Source organism: Schistocerca serialis, chromosome 1 (genome assembly GCF_023864345.2).
Source record: "Schistocerca serialis cubense isolate TAMUIC-IGC-003099 chromosome 1, iqSchSeri2.2, whole genome shotgun sequence".
Lineage (NCBI taxonomy): Eukaryota > Metazoa > Arthropoda > Insecta > Orthoptera > Acrididae > Schistocerca > Schistocerca serialis.
In genome coordinates, this window is record NC_064638.1 from 600,117,978 (window position 1) to 600,135,362 (window position 17,385).

Below are 17,385 nucleotides of genomic sequence, written 5' to 3' on the forward strand. Positions count from 1 at the left end.
CGAAAAATAGTATGTGGTTTCACAGTCAAAAAATAAAAAATACATGTTTCACCATTTTTGGAAATTCAAGCACTAAGGGAATAAATAGTGGGTAAAAAGTTTTTTGGAAAATAAATAATTACTAAATAACTACTAAAGGATATTTAAGGCTACATCTATGACTACTGATATTTGACTTCTCAGTTAGAAACAAAAAAAAAAAAAAAAAAAAAGAAAGAAAGAAACAAGTGTTATAGAGTTTCCAGAAATTCAATGCCTTAGGGAATGCATTATGGGATGAAAATTTTTAAGAAAATATTTGTTACATTAAAAAAAATTTTAAAGCTAAATTTATGAAAATTGGCATTTCACATCTTAGTTAAATGTAAAGACATTTTCTTAGCAGATGAAAATTGCAATGGAAATATCTTCACAAGAACGCAAAAGGCACGATTAAAAAAAACTTTGTACTCTAGCTATCAGTATCACTTTTTGTCAGAAGTACATTTGGAAAAGACCATGCTTATATGGCCCTAAATAACGTGAAAAATTTTGGTGTTTACAGTTTGTGAACAACGTAAACAATCGAGTAAATAAAAACAAAAAACAAAATCTCTGCTGGCCATACAGCCTACACGTGAGCGAAGCAACGGGCACTAAGCTAAAGCTCGCGTCAGCTAGGAAGGCGCTTCCGCACATAGGGGCGGAGCGGAAAGGAACCGTGGGGGGATGAGAACTGCTCATGCGCAGCAGGAGAGAGTGGTCAAACTAATTCCATGTTGCCGAACTGCATTGCTGCGGAAACAGTCAGGCTCGTTTGCATACGGTACATTGTATTATGCGTTCAGATCTATGAAGGGAATAATAAACATTAAAACCAATTTCGATCAATCATCATTAGAGAAATATTAATTCACATCTAATTCACGTTCACTGCTTCACAGATTTATTCTGCGTGATATCGGGAGATGAGAATTGCTGACACAGCTTTGTGAAGACGAAGTACAATTTTTCTCAAAACGACAATGAATCTGCTTGCAATAATTACGATTTATTGCGATTTGAACTGCATTATATGTAAAAATTTAATATCCAACAAAATTAACTTCAAGCACAAACTGAAATCATTATATTTGCTTGACAACTGCTTCTGGTCAATAGAATTTTTAAAAATGTGTAAGGCGTGTGTGTGTGTGACGATAGTTAAGTGTAATCACTGCTTGTAAAAAAGAATTAGTGATAGAAAAGACTAATGTAAAAGAGTATCTTAAAAATGGTCAATAAGTTGTCATATTTTTCGTTATTAATGGGCATTATGAGAGTAAACTAACATGTTAGATATTACAGCGAGAGACCGCATTTATAATCTACTGAACAAGCAAACAGTTAATCGTCATTCGCGAATAACTCCAGGGAATCTGACCGATATCGAAAATCACCGATATCTCGACAAGTAACAGTTACTGTCATTTTATGGCCTTAGCCAGTTCGTGCCTTGAAAATGACAGAGGTTTACAACATGGTGGGAGAAGCTTAACTTCTCCCTGGGCAATATGTTGAACATTATAGTCTGCATAATTAAAAGGATACAAAGACCTAATCAAGAAGGCTAGGAAGTTCTCATTATTGTGTATGCAACTGATATGTTGACAAATACATTTTTTTTTAATTAAACCACAAGTCTTTAAGAAAGTTCCAAAGTCTACATCGTAACACCATCGTCACTTCTGTCTGAGTCTGTTTCCGAACAATCTGATATTAAATTTACGATTATAGGTTCAAGGCTTATATCCATCGTCACTTCCTTGGCAAATTCTTCTCTCTGAAGCTTTTCAGCATGCCACACAGTCTGTGCCCACGCTATAACTGGGATGTTGTCTGTTGTCTTGTTGTCTATTGCCTCATGCACAAGCGGTTCACTGTATGTTATCGAGAATGTTTTTTTTTTCTCCCACATAACCTTAAAATCCTCTGCCCACATTAATTCAATGGGGCTACAATGACAGCGACGCATGGGTAAATGCAAAACTGCGCCGACCGGTGTGGCCGAACGGTTCTAGGCACTTCAGTTTGGAACCGCGGTCGCAGGTTCGAATCCTGCCTCGGGCATGGATGTGTGTGATGTCCTTAGATTAGTTAGGTTTAGGTAGTTCTAAGTTCTAGGGCACTGATGACCTCAGCTGTTAAGTCCCATAGTGCTCAGAGCCATTTGAACCAATTTTGCAAAACTGCGTGATCCCATTCAGGCGCAAGGAAGTCAAGTTTGTACATTCTGTCACGAGTCTGCTTTATAAGGTGCTTAATATTCTTATTTTTAAGCTGGGGAAAAATATCCGCTTTTCTGGTGCTTGTACTTGATTTTTTTTTCTCTGTGAGAGTTGAATTATAACTGGCAACGACCTACTTTGAAGCAAGGTATGACAAGAATCGTGAATCACATCACGAAACTGACGGCATTCATTGCCGAATGGTAATCACTGCTGTTTTTCTTGCACGTAAATACAAGTTTATTCTCAGAAACAAAACCAGAAGAAGAGTCAGCATGCATAATAATTATCTGGGTTATCTGAGAACCCATCCATGTGAGAACTTTAAAACCGTAAGTCATTTTCCAACAGATCTTCTTGGAATGATGCTAACTGACCCACGTTTCATCAAGGTAATACAATGTTGAACTACCTCCTTCTCTTGTATCATCAATCTTTATATGGAATATAGTTCATGCTGCACCTAGGTCATTTCTTTGAATTAAAAACTCTCTTCTTAACATATCTGGAACCAGCATCTCTTAAAATATCTTACCTTGGCAAAGCGCTCACCATTGAAGCCTGCATAGCTGTAAAACGTTTTTGTTAATGTCGGGCATTCATCATTCACATGGAGCACTTTAAAACATCATTGTTAAAACTATCCGTTTGTGTTACAGGTTCCTCGCAATTCTGATGCTTTCCAGGCGACACGAAACCAACTGTTTCTACAATCTCTACAGCTCTGACAATTTTCTCTTTAATCAGCGATGTGGGTAAAATCTTCTCAGGTATTGTTGAAAGGAAAGTGCGAGTATTAGTTGCGGACCAATTGGATGAAAATCAGTGTGGGTTGAGGCCTCTTAGAGGTTGTCAGGACCAGATCTTTAGCTTACAGCAAATAATGGAGAAGTGTTATGAGTGGAACAGGGAATTGTATCTATGCTTTATAGATCTAGAAAAGGCATACGACCGGGTTCCTAGGAGGAAGTTATTGTCTGTTCTACGGGATTATGGAATAGGAGGCAAACTTTCGCAAGCAATTAAAGGTCTACATGGATAGTCAGGCAGCAGTTAGAGTTGACGGTAAATTGAGTTCATGTTTCAGAGTAGTGTCGGGAGTAAGACAAGGCTGCAACCTATCTCCACTGTTGTTCATATGTTGAAAACAATAGACTGGCTGGGTGAGATTAAGATATGTGAACACAAAATAAGCAGTCTTGCATATGCGGATGACTTAGTTGTGATGGCAGATTCGATTGAAAGTTTGCAAAGTAACATTTCAGAGCTAAATCAGAAATGTAACGACTATGGTATGAAGATTAGCATCTCCAAAACGAAAGTAATGCCAGTGGGAAAGAAATATAAACGGATTGAGTGCCAAATAGGGGGAACAAAGTTAAAACAGGTGGGCGGTTTCAAGTACTTAGGATGCATATTCTCACAGGATGGCAACATAGTGAAAGAACTGGAAGCGAGGTGTAGCAAAGCTAATGCAGTGAGCGCTCAGCTACGATCTACTCTCTTCTACAAGAAGGAAGTCAGTACCAAGACTAAGTTATCTGTGCACCGTTCAATCTTTTGACCATCTTTGTTGTATGGGAGCGAAAGCTAGGTGGATTCAGGTTACCTTATCAACAAAGTTGAGGTTACGGATATGAAAGTAGCTAGGATGATTGCAGGTACTAGTAGATGGGAACAATGGCAGGAGGGTGTCCATAATGAGGAAATCAAAGAAAAACTGGGAATGAACTCTATAGATGTAGCAGTCAGGGCGAACAGGCTTAGATGGTGGGGTCATGTTACACGCATGGGAGAAGCAAGGTTACCCAAGAGACTCATGGGTTCAGCAGCAGAGGGTAGGAGGAGTCAGGGCAGACCAAGGAGAAGGTACCTGGATTCGGTTAAGAATGATTTTGAAGTAATAGGTTTAACATAAGAAGAGGCACCAATGTTAGCACTGAATAGGGGATCATGGAGGAATTTTATAAGGGGACTATGCTCCAGACTGAACGCTGAAAGGCATAATCAGTCTTAAATGATGAGGATGGTTCTCTTTAAATTTCTCTTGACCGACACCATATGGTTCTTGAGTTAATTCTTGTTTTTTTCCAATGTCAACAGTACGAGACCTGCTTTTAAATTCACGTTTGAAAAATTTATAAATGCGGTAAATAATCCACCTCGCCTGCTTGTGAAGCACTTCACGTTCACTGCCGTCACCTGACTTCTTTTAAAATCGCATTTAAACATTTACAGGATACACATTCACACCTATACTGTTACAATAAACAAAGAAAGGAAACAAACAAATGGATAGTTGAAAGAATAATTCGGTTGTCGTGAAGTGCATCAATAGTGCAGTATGTAGGAGCGAGATTCTCGCTGTCTAGCTGTAACTGTCTGGTAGCCGCTCAGAAAGAGAATGAATATTATTGGCCGCCAGTTGCAAGTGGAGGGGGATGTGCAGACCGGCTGAACATTGGGCCGCCTTCTTACATGACGCGATCAATGGTATTCAATAAGCACTGCATAATCACATTCTTCACACACACAATGAACTTCACATGCTGCAATACCGTTAGGAGAAATGTCATAAGTGATGCTCCTTTGTACCTACTTTGGTTTGGGCTCTATTTGTCTTGAGGGCCATAAAAAAAAGTGGAAGGTCAGTAAGTTACGGGCAGGGGTAGGTAGTACGTGCTTTTCTTTTCAACATACTTCTCTTTCTTTAGGCATAAGGCGACTTAAACCAGATACAGCAAATATTGTGAAAATGTGTGTTTCTATAATGTTCTGCTTCTAGAAAATTTGTTTTTCAGAAATATTCAAGTAACTAAGAAATATTACTGCAAGCATTTTGTTTCTCAAAAAAAAAAAAAAAAATAAAAAAAAAAATGGGCAATTATGTGTCCCGAACTATTTTCTCGGGACACCAGAAGATTTTTCTTAAAACAGGGACCATTCCGACAGAACAGGGACGTGTGATCAGACTACTCAAGTTAAAAAAATTTTTTAGTGACGATCATCATTTGTAGGCACTACAGTATAAACATTCTGCATCACATCACTGTCAACACATTACTGTCAACAGTGACCTCTCCTGCAACTCATAAACACTTCTGTCAATGAGGATAGGTCAAAGGAATGCAGAAATCCCTAGAAAGCTGAACAATCAGGCAATGAAAAGCGCAGGGAACTGCAATCACATGCATTCTAGTTATGCTAGGTAAGCACACCTCGCTCTATGTAATGAGAGGAAAAGTTACAATTATTTCCTCCTATTTGTATTAATACATAACTAGCTTTCGTGGCTACAATTCAGCTGCTTAACTTCTTAATTACCGGCAGCTTTGAGTAAGGTGTGTAGCTCTCCTTCATTGCAATTTCTCCACTTTTAATACTGCGTGGATTCTTTCACATATGTCAGGTGCTGCCTGTCTAGTTAATCAAGTGATTAATTAAACGATGAAGCTGAAGCAGTCTAGTTGCTAAAAAAACTTGTTTAGTACTGCATCAAAAAAAGACGGAGACTGACACAATACTGACTCTTCCAAATCTGGAACAATAGTGCTCTTCAAGGCTGCTGCTGCTGGTCATTATATAAGCTACATTTTAACAATCACGACGTTAGATCATGCAGTATTTCAATCAGACTTTTTAAAGTTTACAATAAAGTTTTCACTTACTTTACAAAATTGGTTGTAACATTTGGTTGTATCATTTGTTACAATGCTTAAGAAATATTTAACAGCCGAAATAAGTATATTCATGTTCAAATTATTTGAAATACGTTTCTAGAATAATATTCGAATTACTTTCGTTTATAATTTTGTAAATACAGATTTGCCCTTGCTACTGACATGAATCCTGCATCATTACAATTAGGTGAATGATAATTACTATCAGTTTTCTAAGTACTAATTTTGTGAATAATAGACTGTACTTTTATTGATATTGGTTTCAACGTATTTTCAGTTAGTGATGAGATGTCAAGATAAATTAATTATATGTAGTCGCAACTAGTCAAAGAATGACGCCAGATGACTCAATTTCATAAATACGCTACACCAGTAGCGTTACAATGTATGCTCATTCATCTATGTGACTTTGCGTAAATTTCGTAATGTAGTATCAGATTCACCAAAATGGTCTGAATCGCTGCTGTCATCAAGTGTCATCCTATTCTGGTACTTTACAGCATGTTACAGTTATTACCCCCATATTGTAAGGGATATCTTTTGAAATTTGTTAATAATCATACAGGCAAACATGAAAATTCTAATTATAAAATCACCATAAAACACAAAAATGAAATTGTCGATGATCCACTTCTAATAGCTAATAAATTTAATGACCATTATATTAACATAGCCCAAAATCTGATCACAACTAAATGCAGTCCAAAGACAAATAGGTGACAACTCCAATAAATGAAAGGACAGTATACCTATATCCCGTAACACCCAAAGAAGTACAAACGAATATCAGTAAGCTAAAGAATAAAATGACCAGCAGATTTGATGGTGTCCCTGACAAAATTATTAAGTATAGTAGCCATAATGTTATCTCTCAACTTGTGGACATAATCAATGACTCCTTTGTAACTGGTGTCTTTCCAAATAAACTTAAAACAGTCAACAGTAATATCAGTTTATATAATTGATGACAAGTTTGACATTAAAATTTTCAGACCCCTATTATTACTACCTGTATTTTCGAAAATAATTTAAAGAACAGTTTATGGCAGATTGCTAGACTTCCTAAACAAAAATAAAATTCTAGTAAATGCACAGAATGATTTCAGAAAAGGCAAATCTACTAAAACAGTCCTCTTCAATTTCCTAAAACTTGTTCACAAAGTTATTGAGGACAAGGAACTGATCTGTGGGTTCTTTTTAGACTTTTCCAAAGCTTTTGATCTACTGTTAAAATTATACAATTATGGTATCCATGGTGTTTCCTAAAAGTGGTTCAAGTCATATTTAACTGACAGGAAACAAAGAGAGCAAATTTCTCAAGATGGAAATATGTATCATTCTGAATATAAAATAGTCAATTATGGGATGCCTCAGGGCTCAGTATAGGGACTATCATTATTCTTGGTTTTTATTAGTGACCTATCACAACAGTTTTCAACAGTTGATACTATATTATTTGCTGATGATACCAGCTTCATTATAAAAGGGAAGAATGATTATGAGATGCAACAAAAAATCGACAAAACAGCATAAATGGCAGAAAAATAGCTTAAAGATAACTGTGTAGTTGTCAATGACAAGAAAAGTGTATGGATGAACTTCAACCATACAAGGAACAAAAATAGGACCAATGTAAAATTCACATTATCAGATAGCCAAATTCAGCCAAAGAATCATATAGAAATTTTTAGGATAATGGGTGGATGAGCATCTGAGAAGGGAAAAACATGTAAAGCTTAAAGATTGCTGAAATACTGAAACAGTGTTAAGTGCTTATTACACATACATGCACAGTCTACTGTGGAATGGTATATTATTCTGGAGAAATACCACTTCTAAAAAACAGCCTTTTATGCTTCAAAAGAAAGCTGTAAGGTTAATAAGTGATGTTGCTTACAGAGCATCATGTAGAGGTATCTTTAAGAAATTAAAAATCATGACCTTACCATCTATTTTTACATGTGAAAGTATCTGCTTCATTAAAAACCACCAAGTTTCAGCTTTGAATTATGAGATCCACAAATATCAATCAAGGAACAATGATGTCTATCATAGAGATGTGCGCAGAAGATCGATATATCAGGACAGCAGTTCACAAACCAAGAATTCTTTACAGGCCATCGCCACATAACTTAAAAAAATGTCAAACATTAACAAATTTAAAAAAGAACTATAAAGATCTACTAATAAACAACAGCTTCTACAGCATTAGTCAATACCTGGAAATTTGCTCAAATCTGTAGGTCTGCTTCATAACTCTATAAACAAAAATTTATCATTATCAAACCACTCCTACATAAAACTAAACTTCTTTTATCCATGCATGTATCTCATTATGCACCTAACTTTTGTGCCATATACTATTATGCCTATTTAAGTAAAGTACTGGTATTTAATAGTTTTAGTAAAATCAAACAAAATGCTTCACTACCTTTTATTTTATCTGATGACAAGTCATATGTCATTTTGATGATGTACTACAAGGACACTAATAAACTGAAAAAAAAGTAATAATTTTATATTCTAATTAAGGAGAATAATGTTTTTGTTGTAAAAGATGTGTTGATACAAATAATAAGGTTTTGTCCATGATGTAAATATATAATATTTTATACTGTTTTGTACTTTGTCAAGTCCAATACCACGAATGTGAGAATACAGGCACTACATAAAAAAATAAATAAATATATAATTGGATAGATAGAAACATCTATTCACTAAGTGGTGGCAGAACATGCACATAAAGACTGTTGTAATTGGCAAGCTTTTGGAGCCAGTGGCTGCTTTTCAGGCAGAAGGGTTAAAGGGGAAAGAAGAAGGGTGAAGGAAAAGGACAGGGGAGGTCTAGGAAAAGGGATAGATTTTAGGAGAGTCACCCAGAACCATGGGTCAGGGAAGACCTACCATATAGGATGAGAAGGAAAGACTGATTGTTCATGACTGCATCAGATGAGATTTGAAAACCTGAGAGCTTAAAGGTGGAAGACGGGGTAATACGCAAGACAGAGATTACTACTGAAACGTAAGAGTGAAAAGTTAAGTGCATTGCATGTAACAGAGGTGGGAGGAGGGCGGTGACAAACAGATGGGGAAGACAATGAAAGATGTAGAAAACTAAAATGGACAGAAGCAAAGAGTAGTTACAGTGAAGAAATGCTGAGATGTAAGAAATAAATGTAAATTAATGCCAGGTGGGTGGCGAGAACCAAGGACATGTTGTATTGGTGGTAGGAGGGTGCATAGGGCAAGTCTTGCAACGGGGATGGTCACATGGGTAGAAGCCATGGGGTAGGGAGATGGGTGCAGACGGAGCATAGGGTCTGACAAGAATATTGCAGAGATTGGGAGGGTGATGGAAAGCTATTCTAGGTGTGGTGGGCAAAATTTCAGACAAAAGTCACCTATAATAGCCCTGTAACTGGCAAAAAACATAAATCAAAGGGAGAACAACTGCAAAGCAACACATCATATACCAGCTATCATGATGTAAACACTATTCGGCCTTCTACATCTGCATGACTATCGCTAAATTATCAACTAGGTGAGTGGGCATAGGCAGAAGGCGTGTACTGGCAAATTGCAATATCCTGTGGCAGAGCATGCTCTACAACATGACATTCATGACTTTGGTGCCTGTTTCACCACATGAGCTATTTGGATTCTTCCTCCAGACATCAGTTTCTCAGATCTCCGCAGTTGGGAACTAGCACTGCAACATATCCTTGGTTTTCGCCACCCATCTGGCCTTAATTTATCTTAATTTCCTCTGTCTCAGCATTTCTTCACTGTAACTACTCTTTGCTTCACTCCGTTTTAGTCTCTGCATATTTCATTGTCTTTCCCATCTATTTTTCACCGCCCCTCTTACACCTCAGATTCGTGCAATGCACTTAGCTTTTCACTCTTACTAACTTGTACTCGATGTTTTAGTAGTAATATCTGTTTGCATATTACCCTGACTTCCACCCTTAGGCTCTCAGGTTTTCAAATCTCATCCGATACTGTCCCCAACATTCAGCCTTTCCTTCTCATCCCATATGGTAAGTGTCCCCCAACCCGCGGTTCTGGGTGACTATCCCAAAATTTACCCCTTATCCTAGACCTCTCCAGTCTTTTTCCTTCATCTTTCTTCCTTCCCCTTCAACCATTGTGTCTGGGGAAGGAGCCACTGGCTCCAAAAGCTTGCCAACTACTACAGTATTTTACGTGTGTGATCTGCTACTGCTCGGTGAGTAGATTTTTTATCTATCCAATTATATAGTTTTGTCAATAATTGATTGTTTTTGTTGTTAAATAAATAAATAAATAGATGATTGCTAGGTAGGGAGGATGCTGCATCTTATTTTGTTAAAGAAATTTCAGGCATGCTCCAAGGAGGGTGTTTGGGAATCTTACTGTTAATGTTGTATGTTAAGTACCTGATAGGCAATATTAAATCATTGGACTTTTTGAGTATGATACAGTTGCACTGATAATTGACAACATTTTAACTACGTAGGCCTCCTTTGACAGTTTGATGCTCCACCTTTGAAATGCAAGACAGCAGTGATTCTACATAACATGGATTCAACATGTCCCTGGTAGGTTTCCAGACGTCTATGCATAAATCACCCAAGTGCCATAAATTACAGGCTGGTGGTTTCTAACCATGGAAATGGCACATGGTACTGTCCCAGATGTATTATGTTGGGTCCAGATGAGGTAAGTTTGACGGCTATGACATGAAAATGAGTTCATTGGCATACTCCTTGAACCACTGTAGCATAATTTTGGCCTTATGTCACAGACAATTATCTTGCTGGAAGATGCCATTGCCATCAAGGAAAACACCAAGCATTTAAACAGACAGTAATAACAGTACAGTAATAAATCCCAAGTCAGCTATAGCTATATGACTATTCTTAACAGCAGTTTTCTCTAGCCTTCTAAACTCCAGCAGCAAGTAAAAGTTGTAATAAACAGTACTACTATAACATCTGGTTCACCTCATTCTTCTAGTGTTCAAGTTTATGCTTTTTAGCTTGATATTAAATGGAGAGGTATAACTTCATCTATAAAGATTTTTTTATATGGAAATCTGTCTTCATTGCTGTTTAATATTAAGAATCCTAGTATACTTCGATTGCTTCCAATGTTCTACAAAACTGTAGCCCATATACGTTTTCAGTGAGTCTGTGTTGGTACAACCTTTTCTGAATTTTTAACCTACTGCTTCCTTTGAGAAATTCCTGGTGTTTAGTTAGGGCAATTGTCTGCTTCTATTAAGTGCTGATTTTTAAATATTCTTAATTTTTTGTTTTGTTGCATCTGAGAAGAGGCAGAAAGATTCTGTAATGATGGAAGTGGCTGGAAAAAGGATAAAACATTTACTTTTGTTTTCAGTATAGTGATCATTGTGAGATGAGCTGTGTATGTTATTTTTGTATACTCATGTTTGATTCAGCTTGCTGAAAACCATTAGCACCAGAGAAACTGCTGTGACAGGTACGCCGGACATTCATGCTACTGCTTGAAGTGCTGGCCATGAGTGTGCTGGTTCTGATGGACAGGCTAATGTACGAGATCCTGTCTCTCATCAGCAGGCATGCACTTATCCACTACACACAGACAGGTATATTAATCTATACACTCTTCATTTTGCTTCTCTTTCAGTTTTACTCCTAACCTCCCTGTCTATTTTTAAATGCAAACATTTTTCTAGACACCATCTTTATTTACAAACCGTGACAGTTTATATGTGATGTATTATGGCAGAGAAGGGAGCCTGTGAGCACTGGAGGTACTGCCACAGGTTACCACTAATGTCATAATACAAAACACACATCATATTTATTTTATTTATTTATTTCATTCATGTTCTGTAGATCCATTAGTGATAAATTGCTTGGATGTAGAACGTGTCATTTACGTAGATTTGAGACATTTGTTTATAATAATAGGTTGTACAATGAATAATATATTACACAGAAAAAATGTTTACAAGAATTGTTTTTTGTAAATTAGTTACAAATTACATTGAACAGACTTACAATAGATCAAAATCAATTCACATATTCTCATATATAAATTCGTCCAGTGAGTAAATGGTTTTACTTAGAAGATACTGTTTAAGTTGATCTTTAAAAGTATGTGGATCAGTAACTGACATTTTTATTGCCTGAGGGAGAGCATTAAATATTTTTATGCAAGAGTAGTGTACTCCTTTTTGCACCATACTTAGATTCTTTTGCTCAAGATGTAGATCATTTTTTACCCTAGTGTCATAGTTATGATACATGCTGTTCATTTCAAAAAGGGAATGGTTTTTACACAAGAAACACATGAGGGAGAAAATGTACTGAAATACTGTTGTGAGTATTCTCAGTTCTTGGAAGAGTTTCCTGCAGGAATGTCTGTAATTGATACCACACAGAAACCTAATGACTCTTTTCTGGGCTATGAGGATTTTGTCTGCCTTTGTCTGGTTTCCCCAGAATATAATTCCATAGGCCATCAGGGCATGAAAATAACCAAAATAGGCAGCTTTCAAAGTATTTAAGTCATTGGAGGAAGCACTCGCATGAATAGCGTAAATTGCTGAGCTTAGTTTTTTATATTGGTAAGGAATGTGTAAGGACCACTTTAGACTGCTATTAACAAGTAGACGCAGGAACTTTGTTGACTCCACTCTTGCTAAATTCCCATCATTGTATTTAACATTAATCTCCCCTTCAATATTTTGGCTTGTATGGAATTGAATCAAGTGAGATTTTTCAAAATTTTGTGATAATCCATTAGAGGTAAACCAGTTAAAGGTTTCCTGAAAAATTTCATTTACAGTGATTTCAGGATTAGTATTTGTTGAATTGTCTACCAGAATTGTCGTGTCATTGGCAAACAAAGTAAATTTTATCTTAGCCCTTGTCACATTGGAAGGTCTTTTATGAAAATAAGGAAAAGTAGAGAACCCAGAATAGAGCCCTGTGGGACTCCACAGTTTATTGTGCTCCAAGAAGAGAACACTGGTTCCCCATTAGTGTCATTTACCATGAGTTTCTGTTTCCGGTCCTTTAAATAGGAGGCAAGCCACATCCCTGCTTCTCCAGTTAACGCATAAAATTCTCAGAAAAATCTCGTGGTTCACGCAATCGAACGCCTTAGAAAGGTCACAAAAAATTCCAGTTGGAGACATTTTATTATTGATTGATTCAAGAACTGCATTGGTGAAAGAATATATTGCATCTTCTGTTGAGAAGTTTTTTCTGGAAACCGAATTGACTTTTATTGAGAATATTGTATTCACTAAGATATTCAAGAATCCTTCTGTGTACAAGTTTCTCGAGAATCTTGGAGAAACAAGTTAAGAGTGAAATAGAACGATAATTGGTTACTTCGTTTCTGTCACCCTTCTTGTTTAATCGTTTCACCACTGCATATTTAAGTCTATCAGGGGCAATTCCTAGTCTCAGTGTTTCGTTAAAGATGTGGCGCAGGACTTCACAAATGAAAATGTGTGTGTGTTTCAACACTTTGATGGAAATACCGTCAATACCAGTTGAGTTTTTGTTTTTCATGGTCTTTATTATCTTCTTAATTTCCTCAACAGTGACAGGAGGCTTGCTAATCAGGGGTGCTGCACTAAGTCCACTTCTTTGTAAAAGATTCAGAGCCTCATTTATAGAACCATTACACCCTATTTTATCAGCTGCAGTCAAAAAATGCTTGTTGAAAATTTTTGCAACATTTTCACCTTTATCAATGATATTCCCATTATGTCTAACTTCAATATTTTCTGCGTTGTTTGAGTAACTACCAGTTTCTCTTTTAGTAATACCCCAGATGGTTTTTATTTTGTTGCCAGAATTATCTATTTCTGATTTGATGAACATACTTTTTTGCCTTTATCAGAACTTCATTTAAGATCTTGCAGTACCTTTTATAATGAGCTCTTATTTCAGGATCATTAGTATTTCTGAGAGAAACATAAAGCAGTCTTTTAGTCCTACATTATGTTTTTATTCCTTTTGTGGGCCACTGTTTGCTGGTATGGCTCTGGTACTTGTTCTTTGCAGTTCTTAGAGGGAAGACAGCTTCAAAGTGGCACATAAATTCATTTATAAATAGGTTAAATTTGTCATTGACTTCCAGTGCTCTATAAATTGGACTCCAGTCAATGAGTTGAAGATAACTGTTGAAGATCATGAGATTTTCGTTATTAATTACCCTAAATGACCTTTTACAGACTTTTTCCTTCTTGTGTGGGCATATATCATTGATAGTTAGCAATTGGCCATCATGGTCAGAAAGACCATTTAGGACTTGTTTTACTATTGCATTGGTGTTTCTATTCTTATCAATGAAAATATCATCTATAAGACTTGAACAGTAGTTCGTAACCATTGTAGGGAAGTCTACCATGGGTGTGAGGTTGTATGTGTTCATTACATGTAGCAGGTCAGCTCTACTACTATCATAATCTAGAAAGTTAATGTTAAAGTCTCCTAAGACTACAGTATTTTTATTTTTTGAATATATATGGGATAGAAGAGGTTTGAGTAGCTTAAAGAACATACATTGCTTCCCTGATGGGGCCCTATACACTGTTACTATAATGACTGACAGGGTCTTGGTGCTAATTTCTATACCACAAGCTTCAAAATGCTGATCAAAACAGTATTTTGTGAGATCTAGAGATCTATACATTATTTTCTTTTTTTCATGTATAATTACACCACCCTTCTGCACACTGTTTCTACAAAAGTGAGAGGCAATATGATAGTCATCTAGATTCAGCATATTGATACCCTCCTTTACATGGTGTCGGTAAAACAAAGGATATCGGTATTATCAATAGTATTACTGTCACTAATATTCCTTGTCAACAGTTCTAGTTTACTTCTTAGTCCCCTTATATTTTGATGGAAAATACACAGTTTGTCACATTTAGTATTGACTTTTTGAGAAAGTGAGTTGCTAGGTTTCAAGATGGGTGAGTTTTTGCACACGCTCGTTAGATAATTGATCTAATATTACATTAATATAAATATTAATGCAAATATATCCACTTGATAAATGAGGTTTAAATCTTTGAAATGCATTGTGGAAATAAATGAAATGGTGACTGGTAGCACTAAAGTGGTTGTTTCATTCAAAAATTATATTTTTAAAATACGTATTGGGTTTGTGCTTATATATATATTATGTTCTAATGTCCATTGAGCAGCAAAGTTAGCAGAGCCAAATGTAATATTATGCATAACACAGAGCATAACTTTGTTAATATTAACTTCCTTTCAGAAACCAGAGCATTTTTGTATAGATTAAGCGAGTAGCCCACAAACAACTAAAACCAAAGACTGTCTTTACCTTTTGCTCACAGACCACAGTAATATGCGATAGGATTCAAATCATATATAATGAGAATTACAAACAACAGTAGAATACACACAATCAGCTCAAACTGTCTGCAGTTTTCTGTAGAAGTTTACATCTGTATGAAGATGATCACATGCAGGATTCATTATGAATAGGAAAGTAGGGCAGAGAGTGAGCTCCTGTGAACAGTTCAGCAATAGGATTGTTCTCATCAGATGAGACAGAAAGTATGTGCGGATGTTGAATGGGTAATTCAGTACATAAAAGGAGATGAAAATCTAATAATCATGGGGGACTGGAATGCAGTTGTAAGGGAAGGAATAGAAAAAAGATTTACAGGAGAATGTAGGCTTGGCAGTAGGAATGAGAGAGGAGAAAGACTAACTGAGTTCTGCAATAAATTTCATGTTGCACTAGTGAATACTCTGTTCAAGAATGGCAAGAGAAGGAGGTATACTTAGAAAAGATCCAGAGACATGGGAAGATTCCGGGTGGGTTACATCATGGTCAGGCAGATATTCTGAAATAAGATACTGGATTGTAAGTTGCCTCCAGTTTTTTAGACTCAGATCACAAGTCAGTAATGATGTAGAATAGACTGAAGTATAAGAGAATTGTCCAGAAGAATCAATGTGGAAGGAAGTGGAACACTGAAATAGTGAAGAATTATGAGATGTGTTTGAAGTTTGCTAATGATGTGGATACTTTGAGAAGGAGTACAACAGTAATCAGTTCAGCTGAACAAAGTGGTCATCTCTAAAAAGGGCAATCACAGATGTTGGACAGGCATATACACGAGAAATACATTGTGTTACTTTAGTTCCCTCTTTTAATAGAAATGTAGGGGTTAGATAGGGAGATTTGACCATATGGGAGGTTTGACCAACCCTTGTGTTATTACCTTTGGAACAGAGAAATGTGGAGCTATCTTGTGATAAATATTGAGATTACTTTTTAAAAGAAACGTGGGCAAAGAGAAGTTATTGTGTGAAATATCACAGCTAATGTTTTTTTTTTTTTTTTTTTTTTAACAAACACAGTATTGCTCATTTCTCTTGGAAGTCTGTAGGTAATTCAAACTAATATTAATCAGGATCGGATTGAATGCAATTTATTTATTGGTTATTTCTCTTTAATTTTATATAATAACTTCCTAAATATTTCAAAATATTTTATTGTTTATCTGCAGTTTTATTAAGAGGTTACGTCAGGGAGGTCTGACCCAGAATTTTAAGAGATGTTTGAGCGTTCAGTTAGTTTTGCCTTACTGTAGTTTCAATGATATACTGTCTCATTTCTTCAGGATAGCCTTTGTTTGGAAACATGGTAAAAATATGAGGCAGAAGGTGTCTTGTGAGAGAATGAAAGGAACACTTAATCAGATTATTTAAAAAGAGAAAAGTATCAGAAAGGCTGCAAAAAAATTCAATTTGGACAAAAAAAATATTGAAAAGATATGTTGGAAAGTAAGATGTGGCAAGGAAGCTACCTTTGAAGCAAACCATGTATCTAATGGAATAGGCCTTTTTTCAATGGACCATGACTCTGATCTGATGAATTATTTGATTTAGACCAGTAAATTAAATTATCATTTAGCAACAGTTCAAGATAGAAAATTTGTTTATAAATATCCTGCTGCCCCTCACCAATACAATCACAATTTCAGCCTTCCAAACAACTGGAAAGATAATGAAGCAGCAGGTTATGATTGGTTCTGGGGTTTCATGCTACAGACCAAGAAATTATCGCTGTGAACTCCACAAACTACAAGCTTAGGAAGGGCAATCATTTTTAACATAACAGTGCAGGATTTATACGATAATTTGAGCAAAGTTTTCGACAAATATGCCTTGGCTTCTGAAAGCTTTTGTAATGTAGATGAGACCAGAGTGATCACATTTCACCAACCAGCGAAGCCAATTGCGAGTAAGGGAGAGAAACAAGTTTCATAGGTCACATCAACAGAAAGATGAACCCAACTGAAATTTTTGCTTTGCAGCGGAGTGTGTGCTGATATGAAACTTTCCTGGCCGTTTAAAACTGCATGCCAGACTGAGACTTGAACTTGGGACCTTTGCCTTCATGAGCAAGTGCTCTACCAGATG

At 36.3% G+C, this 17,385-nt stretch overlaps 1 protein-coding gene across 1 annotated transcript in view; it reads left to right on the forward strand.

Moving 5' to 3' along the window:
* LOC126418484 (protein sneaky) overlaps window positions 1-17,385 on the forward strand; it is a 292,665-nt gene that overhangs the window by 88,837 nt on the left and 186,443 nt on the right. Inside the window, exon 8 of the mRNA XM_050085304.1 lies at window positions 11,411-11,537. Coding sequence (XP_049941261.1) covers window positions 11,411-11,537 — 127 coding nt within the window. The remainder of the gene's footprint in view (window positions 1-11,410; window positions 11,538-17,385) is intronic.